Genomic DNA, 24,609 nt, shown 5'->3' on the forward strand with positions numbered 1-24,609 from the left:
TATCACCTATTTTTATTTTAACCAGTGTCAGTTATAGAGAATAGTTAAGAATTATTCCTGACGTTTTTCACAATATTTTTTCTGAACTTTTATACAAAGTGCAAAATACTTGTCTTTCTCTAGTGCTTTCCATTATTTGATATACCTAAACCAGGGGTAGGCAACCTTGGCTCTTTTATGACTCATGGACTTCAACTCCCAGAATTCCTGAGCCAGCATAGCTGGCTCAGGAATTCTGGGAGTTGAAGTCCATGAGTCATAAAAGAGCCAAGGTTGCCTACCCCTGACCTAAACAGTGGCCAAAATCAAAGCGAGGAGATCCCTGCAAAGTTTACTATCGTTTGTTCTCCACCCCAGAGCTATTCAGGGACGTTGTTAAGCACACCAGGAAACTTTTAGGTCTCAACCATAGAGAATACAGGACCAGAATCAAAATTAAATAGGATAATCCCCTTTTCCTTCTAAAACAGTCTTTTGAAAGCATTGCATTTTTCATTCGCCAAAGCAACATAATCAACTTCTCCTGCAAAGCCACACTCACTTCTGACAATGCTTTTCTTCTCATGATATACGCTACAGCGTAAGATTCCATAGCCCCTGAAAAACTCAGGCACGGTTGAATTACAGCCATCCAAAGCTTAATATTCGCATTTCTAGGTAAGCGTAACTTTCTGTCCTTCATTCTCTACAATACTCACTAGCCCCCGTTATTTAGAATTAATGAAAGAAGACTCCAACGTCCTACTTCTGGGCAAGTCGTTCTCCCCCCAAGAAAATAATTTGGTACCTTCCTCGTGGCCATCTCCCTTCTTCAGAACGAGTCTCCCATTTGTCACATGACGGAAAAGAAAGCGCTTTGCCGTTTGGGGGGGGGGGGCTAGCAAAGGAATTCCAAGCTATTCAACAGCAGTCAAGAAAAACGTTTCTGTCTGTAACTGGATTGAAGCCACGCCTCCTCCTCTTCCAGTTTGGCGCCGTTTCATCTGCCGAGCTCTGGATTGGGGACGACATGGGCAAGATACGTCTGACGTAATCATGAAAGCGGATGACAGTCCTCTTTCTCAGCTATTCGCTTTGGCCACACGGGGGCTGTCCGTTTCTTCGGTTGCGCAGGCGTTCTCTGCTGTGTCTTCTCAGCAGCGAAAACTGCCATTCTCCTTGATTAGCTTGAAATGAATTGATGAGAAGCCAGCAAAAGGAAAACTAAACCTCATGTCACATGTATGTATATATGTATGTATTTAGTAATATGTAGCAGCCTATTATCATTTGACTAGGACTGAAAAAAGGCAACGCATCAAATCGTTGTGGACAATTCATTTTTTTTCTCCCTAACTTATTTCTAAAGATATCCTGAGCAAGTTGGTGGAATATGAATATAATAAAAGCATACACAGAAGACTCAATAATGGTGTTCCAGCTACTGAAACTAATTTAATCTTATCTAATTTAATGGAACTTAAAATTCATTCAAATCATTAAAACACAATTATAAAAGAAACAGAAAACCTAAACTCTCACCAAACTGAAGCTTATTTACGAAAAGCCTCGTGTACTAAAAAATTACTTGCCTGTATATATGATGAAAATACTTGCACTGAGACATCTTTTAAAACTGAGATACCAATATAATTTTCCCCTGCCACTCTCTGCCAACTGTTATGAATAAAATGATATAATTTTGACCAATGTCCTAAAGGCAGTACAAAATAATATCTAAGAAGATGATATAAAGAAGGGTAAATGTATTTGCTTAATGACTGCAATGTTTACTTAATGACGTCACAAAAAAGGTTGTAAAATCAGGCTTGGTTATGTGTTCACTTGCTTAACAACTGCAATGATTTATGACCATTTATTCCCAGCTCCATTAGTCAAAGACTACCTGTTTTATGGACCTATGGAGCAACATGTTTTACACCACCAGGTGACTTTCTTTCAATCCTTAGTGAAAGAAGTTTTAAATACAAATTTAAGGACTTTAAAAAATATTTTGGAATAAACAGCACAATGGAGATTAGAACTTTGATTTTGGAAAGTTAAAAATGGATGAAGCTCCGAGATGGATTGGAAGTAAAATAATGGAATGAATTATAAGAATTGTAGGAAAACGCTTTTGTTTTACATTCTCTAAAAACATAACAGGATGAGACTTTGAAAGTTAGATACTAGAGAGAACCAGAAAGAACTAAGTATTACAATAAAAGGAGAAGGACACTTAAACTTGACTTATTAATACAGACTGGAGCAAAATATTTTAACACTGGACAACATTTGCATTAGCAAATAGCATTAACTATTTATTGCAATAAACTAATACTTTAAGATAGGTAATAGGCATTATCTGAAAGTGATTAGAAATGGAGATTTGCGAACTTAATATCTTTTAAAGGTCTCTGCTGTGGTTGCAAACAAATTGGCTAATCCCATCATTTCCTGCACCCAAACCTATAGAATAATGCTGTTCTATGGTCTCTGCAGCGAGGAGCAACTTTCCTGAGCATATGTGGTCAATCTTGCATTCTTTCCTTCTGGAGAGGTTCCAAGGAGTCATCAGTTCCTTGGTCATCAGTGCTGCTTTTGCAGAGCTGTCTTCAGTTCACCATATCTCCCCTGGAAGTCCATAAGGATTTCACTGTTCAATAAAGCTGAGGCAGTTTCTACAGCCAAATTTCTTGTTGCCTAGTAAATTGTATTTTAAAATATATAATATCACAATAACTATATATTTTAGTTATTATCTAAACAAAGTTTGGCACCATTAAAAAAGTAAAAAGAGGTTTTAAAAGGACCTTTTATTTTATTTTAGACTGCTATCTCAATAACAGAAAGTCACAGAACAAAAAAAAAATGGGTTTCCATGTCTCTTCCAGTTATTGTTGTAATAAGAAAACATATGGAACATGTAAGTGTAATGTGATAAAGTGTAAGTGATAAAACAAAGGAGTTAAAAAACATGCAGATAATTTTATTACATAGAAAATAAAACAAGCAAATGAAGGAAGAATGAATGGCTTGAGAAGAAATGCGAGAACATTATGATGGAATGGAGCTGCATTAATGCAGATCTACTGTTCTTTTGAAAAATCTCCAAATGTAGTAACAGAAATAATGGTCTTCCAGAAGATGGTATATCAGTATGTATAAAGAGCCAATAAATATCTGATGTTTTGCAAAATATGGGCTACGTTATATGGCAAATCCTTGTTTCTCCTGCAGCCCAAGACAAAATGGCCATGAAAGTTGCTGCCTAATGGAGAAGCAACTTCAACTGTCCAATAGAACTTTAGCAAATGCTAGTCCCTGACTGCATTATCAACTGCATCACATCCAGAAGCTGGGCGGTAATTCCCATGATTCATAATTAACAGCCATATTAACTAATGTGTGTGGGAGCAGCAATATTTGAACAATTTTGCTCATCCTTGTCCCAGATTTTCTACTCTAAGGATGCCTGTTGTATTATAAAACCAAAAGTGTTTATGATCAGCATGTCTAACCTGGTTAAAAATTTCATTTCATATAAAGGATAAATAGTGAGTAGCTAATAGCCTTTGACTGTTTTTTCTGCTTTTCTTTTGTTCTTTTCTGCTGCTTTTCTTTCTAAAAACTGAGAATTTTGGTTTGCAGCAGGTCTAACATCAAGCATCATGCTGCTTCATCCTTAGTATAATATAATGCAGATGTTTGACTGCTGTATTTACATACTTTTTAAGGCAAAAAGTTTAATAGAAACCATAACTACAGTGCAGATTAACTATAGGCAATTCAGGAAAAAGCACGCTTGAAAATATTCAGGAAGGTATTCTAAATACTTAAGATCCTTCTTGTGGGAGATCAAGTAGAAGTTTATATATAGTACCACTGCCGCTCTATTTTTAGAGGAGCAGTGGAGGAAATTACAAAATAATTACTATGTTAAAATAATAAACACTGGGAAGAATGAGATCTGAAAAGAAATCCTAAAATCTTTTTAAAAACAATTGTTTGGGATCAAAGACCTATATTCTTAGAGCTTTCTCCACAACCTGGCAATATGCATATCCAGGGAGCAAAGCACCAGCTTTGAGAAACTGTCGCCCCCACCCTGTCCTTGCTCTGTCTCCAAAATGAGGCCCGCAAAGTTGCTGCTCTTGCATGAGAGCAGGGCTGCAGGTTTTGCAGACTGTTAACAGTGGGTGAAGCATGGAGGTAAGAGGAAAGGAGCAGAGAGTACAAAGAATCCCTGGCTCTTTAGTTTTTTCTCTCTCTAGCTAGCCTTTATATCATTTATACGATAAGTCCTCAACTTACGACCATTCTTTAGTGCCCATTCAAAGTTACAACTGAACTGAATTGAAAAAAGTGACTTATGACCATTTTTCACACTTAAGACTGTTGCAGCGTCCCCATGGTCACATGATCAAAATTCAGATGCTTGGTTCATGATGGCTGCGATGTCTCATGGTCATGTGATCATCTTTTGTGACCTGATAAGCAAAGTCAATGGGGAAGCCAGATTCATATAACAACCATGTTGCTAACTTAACAACTGCAGTGATTCAACTCAACAATTGTAGCAAGAAAGGTCGTAAAATGGAGCAAAACTCACTTATCAACAGAAATTTTGGGCTCAGTTGTAGTCATAACTCAAGGACTACCTGTATCCCCTTTTCCATATAGAGTTCTAATCTACACTGGATAACTAAGCATTATTTTGCTATTTTATGTATAGGTTTGCACACACACTAAATCCTTCTTTGGGATTACTATGTAGATTGATCTTTTTCAGTCAGTTGGCTACTCTGTCATTTTCCAGATTTTCTGGGATAGCTTGGTAAAAACTTTTGCTGATTCTTCTTTTGTTGCTTTGCATATTTTTGTAAATATTCCATTAATTCTTGTAACCTTCCAACTTGATAATGACTAGAGTGCTGATCTAACTTATCTTTTAGTACTAGAGATTCTATAAGTAGGGAATATTTTGTAAAGTATCTTGGATGTCAATATCTCTATTGTTGATATGGTTTCAGTATACTATTTAAATAATTTATTAATTATAACATTTTAGAATTTGCTTTGATTAAAGAGTAACGTATTTTATGGATTAAGATTTTTGCTGTATTTTAAATGGACAAAGCTTTCTCATTTTTTTAGTATAACTCACACATATTGATGAAATAAATTATTATTGGATATTGCTGATCTATTGATCACTGATAATTGAGGTTAACTTTTACCTATATTTCTGGTTCCAGCATTTTTATTGGCATGGCATTTAATACCATATCCATAGCTTTGCAGTGTAGTTTGAAGTGTTTTTATCCATTAATTAAATTTCTAGACTTTCAAAATGAAAACTTTATTGTTAAATCGTAACACAAAAGTTAAAGACGTCTAGTCTACCAGTTGGACTAATTAAAATAAGCCTAAATCAAGAAAGATTACACGATATTGCTCAATTTGAGACCTCCAGAATTGGGAATATAAAGCAATGCTGCTAGGCTGGATGCATGTTCCAGTAAGAGACACCATTTATTGCAATACCATTTTTCCATTCTGAATGGATTCTTTTGTTAAGAATTCAGGTTCTGTTCCTCAGTGTGAAAAGCTAGCTTTGTAATTTCCTGCTTCTGATATTATCCAGACATATTCAAGTCAATAATAATGAGATTCTTATAAGAAAAGACACATTGGCAGATGTTTCTTGTTATGCAGCAATTTACTGTGGATTTTTTCAGTAAGTTACATGTTTCAAGGGATTGATTACATCTTATGTTAAAAGAATTACATGTTTGGAAGACAAAAGGCTTTTTTTCATATTTCATAAACGAAACAGCAATATCCATGCTTCTCTTTTGAAATAGATTTTTTTTTCTTTAGTGCCCCAGCAGTTTCAATCGAATTCTATAATTTAAAACCTATTTAAACTTTTAGACTTATTTCTGAGTTAAGGACAGATGGGGTTGTGCTGTCAATGTTTGCAACCCAGTGGCCATCTTTGTTTACCTCTTGTGTCTTTCACAGCATTCAGTTGCTGTTGCTGTTCAGTTTCCTGTTACAAAATGTTGCACGTTTTCATTCAGTGCTCTTAACTGCCACAATCAATTAAATACATAGTATTTGTCTTTCAACTAACACATGCCATCCATTTGTTTACCCAGCTCAAAACCTACAGAATTTTAAGATTGTTGACATGGATATGTTAGAAGAATTTACAGTTGGATTCCAAGCGTGGTTGTCCAATGAAGGACTCAGGACAATTGCTTGAAGTTGAAGTAGAGTTTATTCAAAAAGCCAGACAGTGAAACAGACAGAGAATTGAAGGCAGAAATATTTATAGAGGAAATTGGTTCCTTGTTTGTGAATTCTGCCTGTCAGTGTGTTTTGTCCTGGGAAATGCATGGGCTCCGGAGGGAAGGAAATTCAGTTTTCTCACCCAATATAATATGATAACCTTGTCTCTTTTGTGTGTCTAGGTGTTGGACTCTTGCTAGTGCTGGAGGACCTGAATTGTCTGGATAAAGGATTTCCATATCTTGAGGGGATTTCTTTAGTTATGATTGCTTTGGTATTTGTCAATTTCCTAATAGGAAATGTGCTTAATTGGTTTCAGCCAATGTGTTAATGTGGTTGGAAAGAGCTTAAGCAGTCTTTTGTTTTATTATTTGTGGGTTCACTGGCAGGTTGAGGAGATCTGAGCTTTGCGAGAGGAGTGGATTTTGAGGGGTGAGGTGGATGACATGAGAGGTATGTGGGCATTTTCTTCCTACAGATGCTTCTGTATGTTTCTGATATCCACCTTTGCATGAAAATTTTCAGTACTGAACCTGTAATCACTTGGTGAGTATTTAAAAGTATCCTATGACCTCTCCAGATAGTTAGAATGTCATTAAATATATTGTTTTGTTTTTGAAAACCTTCACTGTGAAACTGAGCGGCTCTTTCTTTACTTTGGTCATTAACTTTGCAGCAATTTTTAAAACCAGAACACTAAAATTTGATTTGTTGTTGAACAATAACATAATACCCATGAACCAATCATCTGAAATTTGGAAAAATTTATCATCTATGCCTAGAAAATAATTCCAAGTTTGCTAAGAAATAAAATATTAATTTTCAAAAGAAGGAAAAAAATTTCCTTTAATACATCACACTGCAAACTTGATTAAATTTCACACTGTTTTTAATTGAAAGCAAGGTAGAAAATGAAGAAATACATTATGACACACAGGGAAAAAACCAATTGTTATTTGGTATTTCTCAACTATAATGGGAAAATGTAGAGACTTGCAGTTTCCAGTCAAGTTGCCAGCCTAAAGCCTCATTTAATTCATCAAGTAATCACAGTGGAAAACAATCAGTTGGGCCAGAAATAAAGACCAGCTCCTTTAGAATGTACTGGAGGAGGAGTTAATTTAATGCCAGGAGAAAGATGCCCCCATTGAAGTGCACCTCCTGTGTCACACAAGCTGAACTAGCAATACAGCCACTTCTTCAATTTGTCCCAAACAGCAGAACACGGTTTGGGCCTTGTTTCTGTTGCTAAGCATGGATAGCATTCTACCTTTCTTTGTATTATCAGGCATCCTTTGCCAGGATACACTAAGATATCATATCGCTGCTGCTTAATTCTATGCCTCTGCCCCCCCTTCCCACCATTCTTTTGCACTCCAGCAAACAGCTGGGGAGCACAAGGAAGCCATGAACTATGCTGTCCTTACTCACCTCTTGGCTGTTATTTCACCTCCAACTAGAGTAAGCAGGATGAATGGCAGACAAATGGGAATGTCTCTTCCATGCAGCTTTCCCTGCTCCCATTGCAGTTCCTCACTAACAGCAAAAAAGGCATTTTCAACAAGTTATTCAGAAAATAGATGACGAGTTGGCAGAGGAGTCAACATCCACAAATATAACTAAGATACCTCCCTTATGTAGACTTATCAGAGTACATTCAATAATTGCACTGAGATAAGCAATGTATACAAAATTCTTTCTTCAGCTTTGTACTCTCTTACTTATTTTTGTTTATAGACTGACTCCATACAAACCCATTTCCCATGCCCTTGCACAGCCTTTGGATTAAGTTATATATTCTGTTAATACAATACTTGCAGTCATTTTTTTCTGTTCAATCATGTCCAATTAGAAATTGCCTCAACAAGTACTTGCAGTTGTCTTTGCAAGTTTTTTTTAGAAGAGATTTGCCACTGCCTCTTTCCTAGGGCTAAGAGAAAGTGATTGGCCCAAGGTCACCCAGAGGACTTTATGCCTAATAACTTATAGTCTCCTTGATACCTTATCTAACTTGATACCTTAACTACTACACCAAACTGGCTCTCACTTGTAGTCATAATGAAGTGTTTATATTGTATCTATGTCTATCCATATGTTGGCAATGGTAACAATACCTAGAGGGTTTCTACCCTTACAGGTTACTCCTTGACTCCATATTATGTACATTGCAGCCTCTTTGTAGTTGTTTGAGTGTGGTATGTCTATCACTGAATTCTTTAAACTGGATTGGATTTAGCAGTGGCATTTGCTATCCCTTCAAAAATAAATATTAATAATAATTTTAAAATGCCGAGTAAATTATATAATGCTGTGTACAAAACTTTGGCAACTCAAAAATTGTATACCATTTGTAAGTCATAAAACCCAACACAGGATCTCACGAAGCTCACTTTAGCAAGACAGATTGTAACATTTTTTTATTAAATATGTAAAAAGATAAACGCAAATCAAATTATTCACATATTCAGAGACAAAAAAAGTATATTCTGTCATGCGACAATTGGTGGGTAATGCAAAATGACTGGTACATCTGAATAAGACCTTTTGCATCTATTATGTCATTATCTATTTATAATTAACAATACATGTTTACATTCCTTTCAGTTTACATTTAATATATAACCAAAGCTTTATGGTGTGCTATTCAGTAAAAGTAATTGCAAATACATATTAAAACTGTAACGGAATAACAGGATTACTTACCACAGGGGAGGGGGGGTCCTCTTTCCTTCCAAGAGTCTCTCTCTCCCCTCAGCACAACTGAGCAGATCAGGTTTTATATTAAACTATTACCCTGCTGCCTCCTAAGCCAGCCACTTCCCATCTCCAAATGGGGGGAAAAATGCTCCATCGACTAGTCATACAAAGGGGACTGAAGAAAACCAGATACATTACTCTCCTCCCATGGAAACAAAATATTCCTATGTGACAGGATGGGGAGCAGAGAGGCTTTGGATGAGAGCAGTTTAGAAATAAACCTTGAAAAGCCCAAAAAGCGCTTCAAAAGGAAGTATTTTAAAAATTTCCTAGAAGGAAAAAGAAACAGACATGACTGCATTGATGGTGATGGGAGTGTTCAAAAATAATGACTTCCTCTGGGGTTTTTTAGCACAAGAAACATTTTGGAGGTGGCATAACAATAATAATTATGGATTTTTTGTTGGATTATGATAGCATATAGCTATGAATTTGATTATGCCTGCCAAGAGAAATCAAATCCTTTTCCTTAAAAATATTTATTTTTTTTAGAAAAGGTGGAAGTGTTATTTTATTTGTGATGAGTTGGCATAGTATATAGCTTTGTAAATTCTTCTGAGCTGAAGAGATGGAATTCAACTTCAGTTGAGCCTACAGGATTAAAGAGAGATTCTAATACATGCTGCCTGAGCTATAATTAAGTATCATTCTGAAGCAAGAAATTTCAGAGAAAAAGAAACTTTGAAAGATGCAACACATCATTTATAGTAATAATAGAACTAGCATTTATGACCACATCTAGAGTAGACTGAGACCTTCAGTGATGATAACCTGTACACTGAATTCTATTTGTTTTTTTGCTAGAATACTTAAAACCAATCCAATTTAAAACTGAGCAAAACATAAAACAGTGAATACAATGGAAAAATACTATAACTAGACTGTGAAAATGTGCAATTTAAACAATAAAGAATGTTTTAATATGATTTATTTCTATTATAAAAATGCCACAATCTAAGTGCAAATTTAACTAGAAGTTAATAGAACTCATGGCAATGAATATTTCTGTAATCCAGCGATTTGTTTCTTCATGCTACCAATCTATTCAGTTGCCACAGGCAGACTAAAATAACGCTTAATTTTTCTTTCTGAATAAGTAATCTCCCACCAATACAGCCTGGATACTGGCATTGCATCTGTGTGTATTTGAGTTACTGACTTTTAGATTTCAAAAAGATGTATGAAGATCTTTAGAAGATAAACTGTGTAACTGCTAGTAAATATTCTGACATGCCCAACCACTAGTTTCTGCTCTTACACAGAAGAAAAAGTAAAAGTTTGTTTTCATAATCAATATAGCCAGCAGTGGGGATTGGAATATAGGTGACATCTTCAGACATATATACTGTAAAGATTGGTATAAATGCTTAAATTGACAAACACTGAATATAGAATTGAAACAGGAATAACCTTTCTAGAAGAAGGAAGTGTCCAAAGAAAGATTAGGCAGGCATGTATGCATCTTCCAATACTATAAGATACACTGTATAGCTTTCTAGCATGCTTTGGATTATGACATCAGAAACATTACAGCTCTAGTATGTGTGCTTTTGTTCTAATTAGGGGAAAATATTTGAAATTACTTGAATTTGTCTATTTCAATTATTTCCCACTTTTGCCTTTTGTCCAAAGTAATGTCCAAGTGCACCGAATTACCATGAAATGTGAGAAACCTAACTGAATAGTACTTTTTGTTGTAAGAGATGCCCATATAAATAGTTTTGAACAAATTACAAATGTTATTCATACTTAAGACAGAAGGAAAAATAAATATATATATATATTATATTTATATATATATTTTAAAAAGCTGAACAAATTTCAAGCAGCCAGATAGTGACGTTGCAGTGGTAGAAACTGGGAACAAAACTTGCAGACCTTCTTAGGTGCAAACGCTGATAGAAGACTTCTGCAAAACACATCTTGGCAAGTTGGCTGACACTCACTATGGTACATTTATGTTAATGGCAGACAGAGAGTGATTGGTTTCAAGTCTGAGGCCACACACATTCCATTCTTCCAAAGAAAGTTCCCACAGAAAATCAGAAATAGCCAATATGCCAGATGGTCAGTATTCTTCCTGCTGCTGGGGCTGTTCATGAACCTGTTCTTCACCTTCATGTTCTTCTGTGTGGCTCTCCTATATAAAGTAGAAAACAAAACAAAAAAACAAATTTGATCAAACGCTAAAAGCAAAATTCTGTCTGCTTATCTTTCTAAAAAAATGTTAAGTGAGTTCAATATTTCTTAATCTTTGCCACCTAGATAGTTAAAATCGTTAGGAGTCTTATACACATTCCCGAATTACTTACCATTTTTATTTTAATTTAAAGCAAGGATTGTAAGGAAAGATGGAGTAAGAAACCTCTATACAGGGAAATTGAGTTTCAAATATGAATATGATTCATGGGGGATCATGGGATGGTAAGCTGACATTTTCTCTGTCTATTGATCTAATCTGTATCCTCCAGGTTCTTTTTATTATGAAGAATATTCATAATTCTTTTATGGACTATAATTTCTACAAAGAAATTCTGTGCCTTAGCTAAACCCACTTTGTGGAATAAATAGCATAGAGAGACAACATTGGAAGATCTTGAATATGAATGTTATCCAGTTCCATTAAAACTACATTATTTATGCTATTGTATAAAGGAAAAAATAGATGATGAAGACTTACATGTTCTTCTGAAGCATACAGAACTTCCATTAACCGTTGAACAAGACCATCGTTTTCTTCTCCGTGTTCTTGACATAGAAGCTCAATCTCCCTTAATTTTCCAAAATAGAAATCTCTCTCCTTCTCCACACCTTCAAGTGCAAGTTTTAATGAATGTACCTGTGAAAATAAACATTTAGGTAACTGTATATTTATATAGCAAATCATACAAACTGCACAATTGCTAGGCAAACAGAATGTTCACATGCATTCAACATCTAGAAACATATTTGTACTACATACTGAAGAATTCAATTGTTTCTAACTTTGATGTTTTTCCATAATACATCTCAAGTATTCTCTACCATCATTTGGACAAGCTTTAAAATGGTGGTCTTGTTCTATTCAGGTAGTCCTCAATTTACAACCATTTGTTTAATGATCAGTCCTCTAACTCAGGGGTCCCCAACCTGTGGGCCCTGGGCCACGGCCTATTGGCCACCAGGCCACATGAGTAGCTGGCCAGCGAGGTGTGTACACATGCAGCATCACTCACACAAGCATCACGGGTGTTCACGACTCCACTTGTGTGAGTGTCGCCAATTTGCGTGAGCATTGCAAGCGTTTGCAGCCCCACTTGTGTGAGCGTCTCAGGCTCTGGCAGCCCCACTTGAACGAGCAATGGGTGTTTGCATTCACCTCCCCACAAAACCATCCCTTCTTTCCCCCCTCCCCCCCACTCTGGGCCGCCAACAATGAAAGGTTGGGGAATTCTGCTCTAACTTACAACTGCTGCATAGTCATGTGATCATAGTCATGTGATCAAAATCTGGGTGCTTGGCAACCAGCAATGTATTTACAATGGTTGCAGAATTCTAGGTCAGGTGAAGGCCAGAAGGCTTATGACAAGCAAAGTCAATGAGGGAAGCCACAGTTGCTTCATGACCATATGGTTCACTTAACAACCACAGCACAGAAGTCATAAAATTAGCCATAACTCACTTAATGATCACATTGCTTAGCGATGAAAGTTCTGATCCCAATTGTGGTCACAAGTCAAGGATTTTAGCTGTGCTCATTAGCAAAAAGGATATTCCAGACTAACTTTAAACCAGCAGAACACTCCACAAACTCTGACAGGGCAAGTTGCCAGTATATAAAAAGAGAACAAACCCCACTCCCTTCAAACACTAATGTTACCTAGTTTGGTAGTGAAACACCTGCAAGAAAACAACCAACCTCAAAGAGCACCAAGGACCCCATAAGGGAAAGAACTAACCTCTTGGGCACTTCATATTGGATGCTTGGTAACCACACACACACACACGCACGCACGCATAACCATTCATTAGACCCAACTACTCTACTTCCTTAGTAGAACAATCATAGAGTGGTGCCTCCTAATCCTGTGATAGGTGTTTCAGAAGGATACTGAAATATTAAAGTCTCCTGAAAGATCTAACAGAAGGTTGGGTTCCCACCATTCACACCTCACTGCCAGCTATCTATGACAATGATCAGTGTGGTTTCCATTGTACCATAGCTTGAATCCTGACTGCCAAGATTCTAGAAAATCTGTTTCACCTCACCACTTTCTCCACAACCTTTCCCTCCAAAAGGCCCATCTTTAGGATACTAACAGGAATTTTTATTAAGCTAATTTAAACTTGAAAGATTTTCTTGCTCCCAGGTATATAAAAGGCAAGCAGGAAATACTAGATTTTTACACAGAAAATCTGAAAGTACCTTCTAACTGTAGCATCTATTCTATTCTTCCCATAGACCCTCTATGCAGAAAACCAATAGTATAGGGTTTTCTTGGGGAAAGGAGGTAAAATGATTATATTTTGGGTTGTTCAACAAGGCCAACCAAATATGTAAACTCTTCAAGGACACTGATTTATGTTACACAATTACTATGATGATATAATGAGATACCACTTGACTAAATGTTTACAAAGCATTTTTCATGTTATCATCCCAGGTTTCTACACTGGCATAAAAATAACTAAGGTAATTAGTTGAAGATGTAATGATTTTTCAAGTAGGTCAGCAATAAACAGTACTTAATTGTATTGAGAACACCTGAAAAACTTGGTGGAAGGAACAAGGAAGAGATTTCTGTTGCAAAATGAAAAGTGTTAAGAGCTCCAGTGAGTCACATGGCACCAAAGTGTTGAGAACTGCTATGGTTATCTGTTTAGAATCATTCAAGATTTCACTGCTTTGCTCATATGCAGAGTTATTTCCCATTTTGGTGGCCTAAGCATATTTACCTGTTCGCTGAGCTGTATGACTTGTGTCTCCAAATCTTTATCAGATTTTGACACTGAACTGCTTGGCGGTGTTTTTTTTGCTGAAGATGGACGAGATGATGTGGAGCCAGGTTTTGATGCAGGACTGGATTTGGCAGCACCTGAAAAAATATATTAAAATAGTTTTTAAAATATTAGTTAAAACCAAGACTTAAGGAAACAACTATGATGAATTTGGAGAATGAATAGGTAAAGCATTGTATGATTCAGTGGGCAAAGAACTTTGGATATAATGTAATGCTTAAACAATGGGAGAATATATGGACAAAAGGTCTAAAATTCATATTAAATTATAATTTAAAAGAAATTTTTTTATAAGATGATGTCTCAGTATCCAATAAGTTGTCAAGAAAGTATAAAGGTATCTCAAATGAATGTGGGAAATGTAAATGTAAAGAAGGATTTTTTTATCATTTATGGTGGACATGTGACAAAAAAAAAGCAATATTGGAGAAGGATTCATATTTTAATACAGAAGATTCTTAAAGTGAATATAAAGATAAAACCAGAGACTTTTCTTTTAGGCCTAATGGGCAAAGAACTTGGGGGAAAATGGAAATTTGATGTTATATATGTTGACGGCAGCATAATTACTTTATTCACTCCTTTAGCAGGCAGACCTCACAAAGATCCCTAACTGCAAGAAAAGAGCAAGCTGTATTTGGTGCACAGAATCCTGGTAGGCATTGGGAATACACAGGGGAATGTGTGATAAGCTGAGACTGCAGAAGCCAGGAGCCTGGGGGCCAGGATGGTATAGGGGCAGGGAGCCCAGCAGAAGGTAGAAGATGTCAAAGGTCAGCAGAGGTAGCCAGCAGAATGCAGGCTAGCCAAAGGGAAGAGATGGGGTGGAGATAAGCAATCGGGGAGAGTTGAAATAGAGGCGAGCACAGCAGGGTAGGAGAAGTCTGAGATCCTCACCTAACAATGGCATGATCCAGCCTAACAATCACAACTGGGACTATTGAAACTGCTGTCACTAAATGGTGCAAAGGGGTCATCTAATAACTACTTCACAGAGCAATGGAACTTCCAGTTTCAATTAGGCTCCTTCAGGTCATTCTGTGACTATTACCTGTACTATTTTCCTTTTCGCTCATCTCTTCTTCCACAGAACTATAAGAATCTATTTTCTTCTTCTTTTTAATAATATTTTTATTAATTTTCTAATTTTACATTTAGGTATTAAAAAAGCAACATGGTGGCTGGGTTAATCAATAGTTCAGTAACATACAAAAATCTTTAGTACAAATCTCAAAATACAATCTCAAATATTTCCTCTTTTTCCCTTAATATCTACTATCTCATATTTAAGCTAATACACTTCTTATTATATCAACTAAATAAAAACATCATTATTACATTTATCAATATTTTTTTAGCTTATACATACATAATTATTTTTACATTCAATCTTTACAGTCAATGTCCTGTTATTGGTTTTTCCCAATTTTTAGTTTCCCATCAATATTCAAATTTAACATTTGATATTTATAATTTCCAGGCTTTAGGTAACCAAAGTTTCCTTTATCTCAATTCATAACAGAATCTAATATTCAAAATACACATCTCATCTATTTGGGTATAATCTTGTTCTATTTCCTAAAAGTTATCTATTTCCCCCATCTTACATCATCTAATAATTGATAATACAGTATCCCCTTTAATAAATCAAAGCCCATTATATATATTGTCTGAGTTAATCAATAAATCAAACATATAATATTTTTTTCTTTTGGGTCTAATTTTTAAGTATTACACAAATAGCATCCTTATTTTCAACTAATTTCCAAATGTTTTAAATTTAATGACCAAAATTTCCCTTATCTCAACCTCCCTTTGACCCTCTAATTAGTAATATAAAATCCCCTCTGATAAAACAAAACCCCAATTTTCTTCAGCCTTATTCTGGCTTTCTTTCTTTGCCAGCTAGCCTTCCATGTCAACGCTTTTAAATCATCAAATACAGATGTCTATTATTATATATATTGTTTGGAATAAGAGAGATCATTTAGTTGCCATTTTTTTGGAAGGGCTAGCCCATTTGTATTCCTTAAATCGTCTCCCTATTATTCCAAATGCCCATAATTGTCCTGGTATGTTTATCTTCCATTCAGTCTGTTCTTGCTCCTCAAATTTCTTCTGATTTATATAGAAAGTCTTTTCCATTTTCAGTGTTGTCAGTCCCTTTTCTGGATATTCCATTGGCTGTATTTGTTGGTCAATTGAGTCTTAATATTTGATTGTTCCACTTCTTCTGTTACCTTCTGCGTTGTTAGTTCTTTAGTTGTAGTCAGAATTTGGGTTTGTATATCTAAGCTGACATCTTGTTCTTTTCTGTAACATCTTATTTCATCACAAGCTGAAAGGATGGTTTCATGTATTGATTTTAACATGGAAAGAATATTTTCCTGATTGCATCCATCTTCTCTTAATGGTGCGTTAAGTGGAGGACTTTAAAATCAGACGATGGAAATAATTTTATAGCTGGGTATGGGACCTCTATTTCACGTGTTTGTAGGTAGTCTTCATAGTAAAAGTCGTTTGTCAAATAAGATTTTATAATCCAAGGTATTTCATCATCTCCAATAATGACCAATATTCCTCAGATAAAAAAATAGGAAGGCAATTCCCCACATACAGCTCTAAAAATTAATAAAGGTTTACATTCATAGTTCAAGGAGGCCAGCCATGCCACCCAGAAGTTCTCTTTATAGCTGAACTTCTCACAGATGCTATTTATCAAAGTTAAAGAGTCTTATCTGTAGTCTGGGCTTCAAGCCAAGTCTCCTTTAGGCAATAACGTTGTTTTTTAAGTCCAGAATTTTTATAGTCCTTTTTCCAATTTTATTTCTTTTTTATAGATAAAAACAAAAGTCTTCGGTGAAAATAAGAAAACTTTTGGTCCCCAAGTTTCAGAAATATATAAATCCAATTAGATTAATGTTATTCTTTTAGTGCTCTAACTGCCCTGGGTAGTAAGTTGCCGCTATTCTTAGAGGGTGGGATAGAAATTCCCTTCCCTCTCTCCTCACAGCGGGAAAGATACTTCGGGCAGCTTTTACAGGAAGAAAAATACTTAGGGAGAAGATCAGATCTCACCCAGTTTCATTCGCGTTGCTTTAGAAGTGTCTGGTGGTAAATTTTACTTCGGCTGTCTGCAGCCTAGTGAAGAGCCATATTGCTGTGGCCAGTCTTTCCTCCGCCGGTTTGGAGGGCTGCCCCGGATCAAGCAGAAGGATGCTGCCCTCCCACGATCAAGCGGGGGTCCCCTCCTTGCTCGCTGCCGCTACAGGGCGACTTTCAACCCTTTCCAGGGTCCCGCAGTGGAACAAAACCGAACACAGAAGATGGATCTCGCCTTCCAGCGGCCGCAGCAGCCATGATGGCAAACTAGACCGAATCTATTTTCTTCTTGTGAAGTTGCTGAATGTGTGTGTATCATTTGTCCAGATAATTTAAAAAAAGTTGGTCAGAAAAAAATTGGTATCTAGTAGAGACCCCAGAAATTGTCCACTTACAGTAGATCCAAGGCAGTTTAAAAATGATATATTATTGGCAAGTTCTAAGGATGTGTGTAAGAGTTCTCAAATTGGAACAGCCCATGTTGTACTCAAAATAGGACATTCAAACTTAAGACAAGGCATTTTGAATTTGAAACAGCTCAAATTAGAAATGTGTTCCATATGCCTAGTGCAGTGGTTCTCAACCTTTTTAATGCCGCGACCCACCGGTCGTAAGTCGAGGACTAAACCGGTCATAAGTCGAGGACTAAACCGGTCGTAAGTCGAGGACTACCCAACCGGTCGTAAGTCGAGGACTTTCCCTGCCTGGGAGCGCCGCGCATGCGTGGTTCCGCCCCCTGTGCCTGCCGAGGCGTAGCTGGCAAGCGGCAGAGACAGAGCAGGCCGACCACCAGCTGGCCCAGCCCAAGGGAGGTAAGGCACCCGCCGGGAAAGGGGAAAAAAATGGTGGACAAAAAAAATGGCAGAGAGCCTTGCTTGGCGACCCCCATGAAATGGTCGATCGACCCCAAATGGGGTCCCGACCCACAGGTTGAGAACCACTGGCCTAGTGGCTTCCTTATTACCTGATTTAGCATTAGCTAGAGTGGCCTTTCTCCATCTTGTGCCTTCAAAATGCAATCATTTTCAATCATCAGCTATCATAATCAGCTAATAATAAAAGGATGTGGATAAAAATTAAATGCTATTGAAGACATCTAAGAATGAAAATCATTCTAGGGATTTCATTACATATAAAGACATTCTGTTAAAAAATATATATATTTGCTGAAAAATGTTGCAGCACTGAAAACTGCACTGGCTCTATTATTTTTCTGTAGGTTTTCCTGTTATACGAACAATGCAAGTAAGTATCAAACCAATAATCACTAAAGAAAATCTGCATGGCAAATAGTATATGTATATGCATGTTACTTTTGTCTACTGGGCTAGCACTTGGGGATTGGAAACATTCAAGTTACTATAAAACTAGATTACACCAGAAGTTCTAGAGTAAGAGGGAATCTATAAAGTAAAGAGGAGATGCCATACATCTCATTTCTAAATATGCCCATTAATAACAGTGGCTAAGAATGTGCTCTTCTTTTAAGCATGAAGGATTTCAAGAGATTTAATAACCAAAGATTTAGTACTGTTCTTTTATGAAATATACATGCAAATAATTCAGTAGAAAATATAAAATGCCATCAACAGCCCTATCCTCATCATTTCAGAATGTGGGTACAAGCTAATGGAAAACCTAGGATTCCTAAAATATCACAGTATACAGCTGCTACATCAGCAACTGAACATACAGTATATATGAGCCACAATTACATACAGAAGTGCACTTGTTTACATGTGTATGCTGAAGAAAGACGGAAAGCAGGTTTTGGCAAGAGGAAAACCAAACATGACTCATCCTAAAAGAGAACATCATTGGGATAAATTTACTCTTCTTGCCAAAGAGACAATTTTATATAAACTCTATTTGGGAAGTGAACTATCATATTTTATACACTCCTAGAGGACATCAAAAGCACCAATAAATCACATTATGTTATATGATGTAATGTGGAAAGAAAGCCATTGTCTATTAAAGTTAATTCCTTAATGAAGTATTTTTAACATATTATTCAAAAATTACAACTGTAAATAGCAACAGTTTACAATCATGGATAAATACCTGCTGTAGGAGAGTTTGCATGATGAGACTTTTTTGGCAGATTAAAGATTTGTTCCCCAGGATCAGGTGGTGGAATTGCATCTTGGCCTTGCCGAGCCTCTACTGGATCATATTCTTTCCCATCATAGTTAGCATCAAAAAATTTCTTAAACCACTGTATGAAATCAAGGTTATCTTGGAAACGTCCCTTTACTAATTTTTCCACTGGAATGACCTGTATGACAAAACAAGGCAAATCAGTGATTTAAAATGCCCACAGAAGAATTTCAGTAAAAATGTTTCCAAATGCTAATAACAATAATGCAATACCAAATAGTAAATGTAATAACAAATATTACTATGCAAAATTTTGCATTGTTTCTCCACCCAAACTTATAGCCCTTGATATTATCTACATAACTTCAACAAGAAATTTAATATATTTCATGTTTTCAGTGCTTTTTAAAAGACTAGAGAACAATTCTCTTTTGAGCATATTTATTTATAGGAATACCTAGTGAATAAAATAATACATTTATTTTAGCTACTATAAAAGGAGTCATCACTTTTAGAATACCTTTCACCAATTTCAAACATCATTTTTCCATTAAATAGATGGTTGAATAGTATTATAGACAGCTCTGCATAAACTGGAATCTTTCTAGTTAGGATTCACACTGGGTATGGAATAAAAAACCCACATCTTTTCTTTTCTTGATGACCTTTGGTGGAACTGGGATGGATGAACTATTCTGGTTCTGCTTGACCTTATGACAGCATTCAATAACACTTACCATTATAACTTCCTGGACCAAGTAATCAGATTGGGATGGGGGGGGAGCACTATTCTTCTGCAGTTCTCTTACTTGAGTGGCCTCTTCTACTAATCGGAGATGGTGGATGAGAACAGATCAAACTCTTGGGTATTCTTAAGTCATGCCACACAGCTTGGTCGTCTCTCCACTACCATTTAAAATATATCTGAAGGTATCCGTAAAGGTCACCCAGAGTTATAGTAGCAGGGCCAGCAAGATATGTTGTGGTATCAGGAAGACCTGACATGATACCTGGATGGTGCTAGGATCTGGTTATGGATGGAATCCTATCAAAGCCAGGATGGACGTGGATTTGGAATCCAAAGATAGTCCCTCTATGACTCTCAGTGGAACATATAATCAAATCCTTTGAACTTCTTTTGAGTGAGGCTTGAAAATCAGGTTATGCAGACTTCCACACTTTTACTATGAATATAGACAAAAATCCCTTGTTTGGTAGGCGGGTCTTGAGAGCTCATGAAATCACTGTTTTGAATATCTTAACAATGTATGTTTATCTTCTTATATATAGATTTAGAAAAAAATAATGTTGAAAGCTAGTGAGGCACATTGCAACTAATTTTAAACAATAATATCTATATTTCTGTAGGGATTTATCTTATTCTGTATGTTGTTTAACATCTATAAAACTGACAGGCACAGTGACTTGGCATTTTGTAATAAGTATCTAATGACAGTCTTCTCTATTTTGCCTTACTTTCTGATTCTAAAGAAGCAATGAGCATGCCTGAATGTTGATTACACTACATAAAGAGCTAATAAGTCCAGACACAACAGAGGCACTATTGCTAAGAAGAAACCTGGACTCAGGGACTAGTACTGAGTATGAGTACTAGTCGAGTATGAGTACTGAGGTACTACTGTACATGGGAAAAGTCCTTCTCTTTATCAACTCCAGGCTATGATATGCAAGCTAAAGAATTTATCTCCCACTTTACTAGTATTTTGAAAAAGGTTAAATCAATTTGAATTCACTTGCTTGTAATGATGGTGATTTTTATTTTGCCTTTATTGTAATTATATTATTTTTATTTTTACATTTTATAATGTTAATTATTTTAATCCACTTTGAGTGATGTATAATAGAAAGGGCGGTAAAATGTATAAAGGAGTCAATTGATTAAATAGGCCATCTGTTCCAATGTTGAAAAGTGCTTTTAAGTTAAATGACATCCATCTCATTTAAATTTAAGAACCAGTCTTTTCTATAACATACAGTCAGTCTCACTTAACATTCTGTGCTACTTAAATTTTCAAGAAAGGTTAAAATAGCTCTAATAAATAAATAAAATATAATAATGCATCACTGAACAATACAAAATTCTCTAAATGCACCATTGATTTGTTGCATGAAAAATTCAGGTTAACCATGTTTACCTTATCCACATTCATTCTTTTAAATGATGCTTGCAGAAGTTTGAAGTTATGAATATACTCATGTTCAAGCTTCGCTTGAAATTTTACTTTCTTCAAACTAATACACCCTGGGAACAACATATCCATGAACTGACAGTAAGCTGCTCCTAGAACAAGAGAACAGAGCCTATATTAGTTACAGTGCAAGCAAATAAGCTAGCCAAATGTCAAAAGAAACAAAGTAAATAGACTTACTTATCACCCAGCCCAAAAAGGAACAAAAAGACCGAGCATCTCTCTACCAGCAATCAGTACCCAGATCAGCATAGATTAACTCTAAGGTTAACATCAGACCAACAATCAAATAAACAATACCCCAATCAAAAAACTGCCAAAGATGCCAACTGCAAACAGTCCAATGAAAGAATCTCTGAGACAGGGGTGTCAAACTGCCAGCCCACGGGCTGGATGCGTCATGCCGAAACCGCACCCACCCCATTGCCGGCAATGGAAAAAATGTCACAATACGTCGAAACACGTCATGTGACATTGCAAGTTTGACACCCATGCTCTAAGACCAAACCCACCAATACCAACAGGGAAAGCCACCAGAATATAAGCTGAGAGCAAAGAGCATTCCTTACTAGCATTGATGGTGTTACTTAGTTTGGGTAATGAAAACAAGCAAGCTCAGAGAGCACCAAGGACCCCTCATGTCAACCTTAAATTACAAATCTTCTTCTTTGTTAGATTTACTTATTCCAGTTGCAACAATAGGGTTAAATATCAAACCTATCTTGGTATCAGATTGAAGCAATATGTACATTTAGTTTTAACATGTGGCTGCTTTTCCAAGCACATCTGCAATATTAGAATTGTAACAAATGTTACCAAGACACATTCCAGTAAATACAGTACAAAAAGTCTCTACAGAATATATGTCAAAGCAAGACAAATTAGCATATTGGACAGATCTTAAAAGTTAAAGTGCTTAACTGATTTTTAAGAACCAATGATTTTCAAAGCATTTACTTTTTAATATTTAAGTATTATTTTATCTATATCCTACCTTTATTATTTTTTATAAACAAGGTGGTGAACATATCTTATATGCCTTTTTCTTCCTATTTTCCTTGCAACAACAACTTTGTGAGGCGAGTTGGGCTTCAAGAAAGTGACTGGCCCAAACTCACCCAGCTGACTTTCTTGATTATGGTGGGACTAGAACTCATGGTCTCCTGCTTTATAGCCTAGTACAGTGACGGCGAACCTTTTAGAGACCGAGTCCCCAAACTGCAACCGAAAACCCACTTATGCATCGTCGGGTGCCGGGTGGGTGTGGCCCATTGGCTGGGTGTGGCCTATTGGGTGGGCGTGGCTGCGATGGTAACGGCAGACTGGGTGGGACTAAAAAGTTCAATCAATTCTAACTTTGCAAGATCTTTTTCCGCGAGAAGTTGAAATTGACTGATTGATTGAACCTTTTTTTTTGTACATGGTGGCGGAGGCCTAAAGCGAAAAGGTTTTGTAAAACCCAGCTGAAGACCTAGGATTGGGGCCACGGCGCGTGTGCCCACAGAGAGGGCTCTGAGTGCCGCCTCTGGCACCCATGCCATAGGTTCGCCACCACTGGCCTAATACCTTAACCACTAGACCAAAATGGCTCTCTCTATGCTTAGAGATTCCTCACCAAAATTATAAAAATGTTGTACTTATTCACAGAAGAGTACTTATAGTCCCAGTGAAAACTTTAGATAGCTTATAAATTCCTGACATTAAATCAAGAAAAAAGAAGCTGCCATAACCTGAAAGCCATGAGAACAATTTCAGAGAAACAAGCCAGAAGTCATACAAAACTGAGTGGGGGGGGAAATAGCAAAAGTTTTTCAGTTGCAGAATTTCAGTAAAAGGCAGAAAGACTAATAAATTTCTCCTTCGTTCTAGGTTGTTTCTTTGATTAGTTTCCATTAGTTGCTTCTTGTCCTGCCCTCAGGTGCTTTGGAGAATAGCTTGACTCCCTCTTCTTTGTGGCAGCCCCTGAGATGTTGGAACACTGCTATCATGTCACCCCTCGCCCTTCTCTTCATTAAACTAGACATACCCAATTCCAGCAACCGTTCCTTATATGTTTTATCCTCCTGTCCCGTAATCATCTTTGTTGCTCTTCTCTGTACTCTTTCTAAAGTCTCAACATCTTTTTTACATCGTGGTGACTACTACTAAGGAATTCCAAACCTTGTAAGATGTTATGACAAGTGCCTCAATTTGAATGGCGATTATATCGAAAAGTAATGTAATGTTGTAGTTTTCTAATGTGTATAATAAAAGTTCTGTATCTGCAAGTGTCTGTCATTGATAACCTAATGGAGGTTTATTTCCGAATTGCCCTCGTATTTATATTGCATAACTTGTAGAAAGGAAGATAACTTTAAAAGAAGCATTTCAAAGAGCACACCCTGCACCTACAAGGAACCATAATTAAAGTCAGGCAACATTAAAATATTCATTGCTTTTACCTATTTCTGGAAATATTTTTTTAAAAAAACTCAAGATTTAATTTTCTTTGGAGTATCGATTCAGTTGTCAATAATCATTATATATTTAAAGTGGGCTACAGAGAATTTGCAAAAAGTGGTAATTCTTTTGATCTAATTACAATACAGAAATTCTGTACTTCGTTTAGAATTTAACAGAAGGCAGATGATACACTATCTGTCACCATACAGATCTGGCAATTGTACAACAAAAAAGACAGAAATGAAAGATTGATTTATTAAGCTTACAAATAATATCACAAAAAGGATAAACATATGGATAAACTGAAAGCAGAGACATGATATGTCATGTCATGATTCTAATCAACTAGCTACAAAATGAGAGAGAAAATTAAATCTATCATTTTCTCCCAAGAACAGTTTTCACTAAGGCCAAAATCAGTGTGAATATCTTATCACTACAATATTGACAACATGAACTAATCACATATTTCAGGGGTGAGAATTATTTGGCCAGATACTGAACTTTACATACTTTACATATGAAGTTAGCTTCCCATGAAAGTAATAAATGTAAAATATCAGCATGATTCTCAAAATTAGAGATGATTAGGAATCAAAGGACATTGGACCATCATAAAATTTAAAAAAGGGGTTTCTACCTCCCTGAAGACACAAGGGCAAAGCCTCTATAAATAAGGAGTCCCATGAAATCATCCTACCAGCAGTGCTGAAGGGAGGGCCTC

At 36.3% G+C, this 24,609-nt stretch overlaps 1 protein-coding gene across 5 annotated transcripts in view; it reads right to left on the reverse strand.

Annotated features, from left to right (window-relative positions):
* Positions 1-10,833: 10,833 nt before the first annotated feature.
* MAPRE2 (microtubule associated protein RP/EB family member 2) overlaps positions 10,834-24,609 on the reverse strand; it is a 67,535-nt gene continuing 53,759 nt past the window's right edge. For all 5 annotated transcript variants that reach the window (XM_015815622.1, XM_015815620.1, XM_015815625.1 and 2 more), the window contains 5 exons: positions 21,390-21,535; positions 19,198-19,411; positions 13,969-14,108; positions 11,714-11,872; positions 10,834-11,173 (listed from right to left, as the gene is read on the reverse strand). In XM_015815622.1, the coding sequence (XP_015671108.1) occupies positions 11,102-11,173; positions 11,714-11,872; positions 13,969-14,108; positions 19,198-19,411; positions 21,390-21,535 (731 nt within the window). In that variant the 3' untranslated portion in view covers positions 10,834-11,101. The remainder of the gene's footprint in view (positions 11,174-11,713; positions 11,873-13,968; positions 14,109-19,197; positions 19,412-21,389; positions 21,536-24,609) is intronic.

This window comes from Protobothrops mucrosquamatus, unplaced genomic scaffold (genome assembly GCF_001527695.2).
Source record: "Protobothrops mucrosquamatus isolate PMUCROS unplaced genomic scaffold, P.Mucros_1.0 scaffold356, whole genome shotgun sequence".
Classification (NCBI taxonomy): Eukaryota; Metazoa; Chordata; class Lepidosauria; order Squamata; family Viperidae; genus Protobothrops; species Protobothrops mucrosquamatus.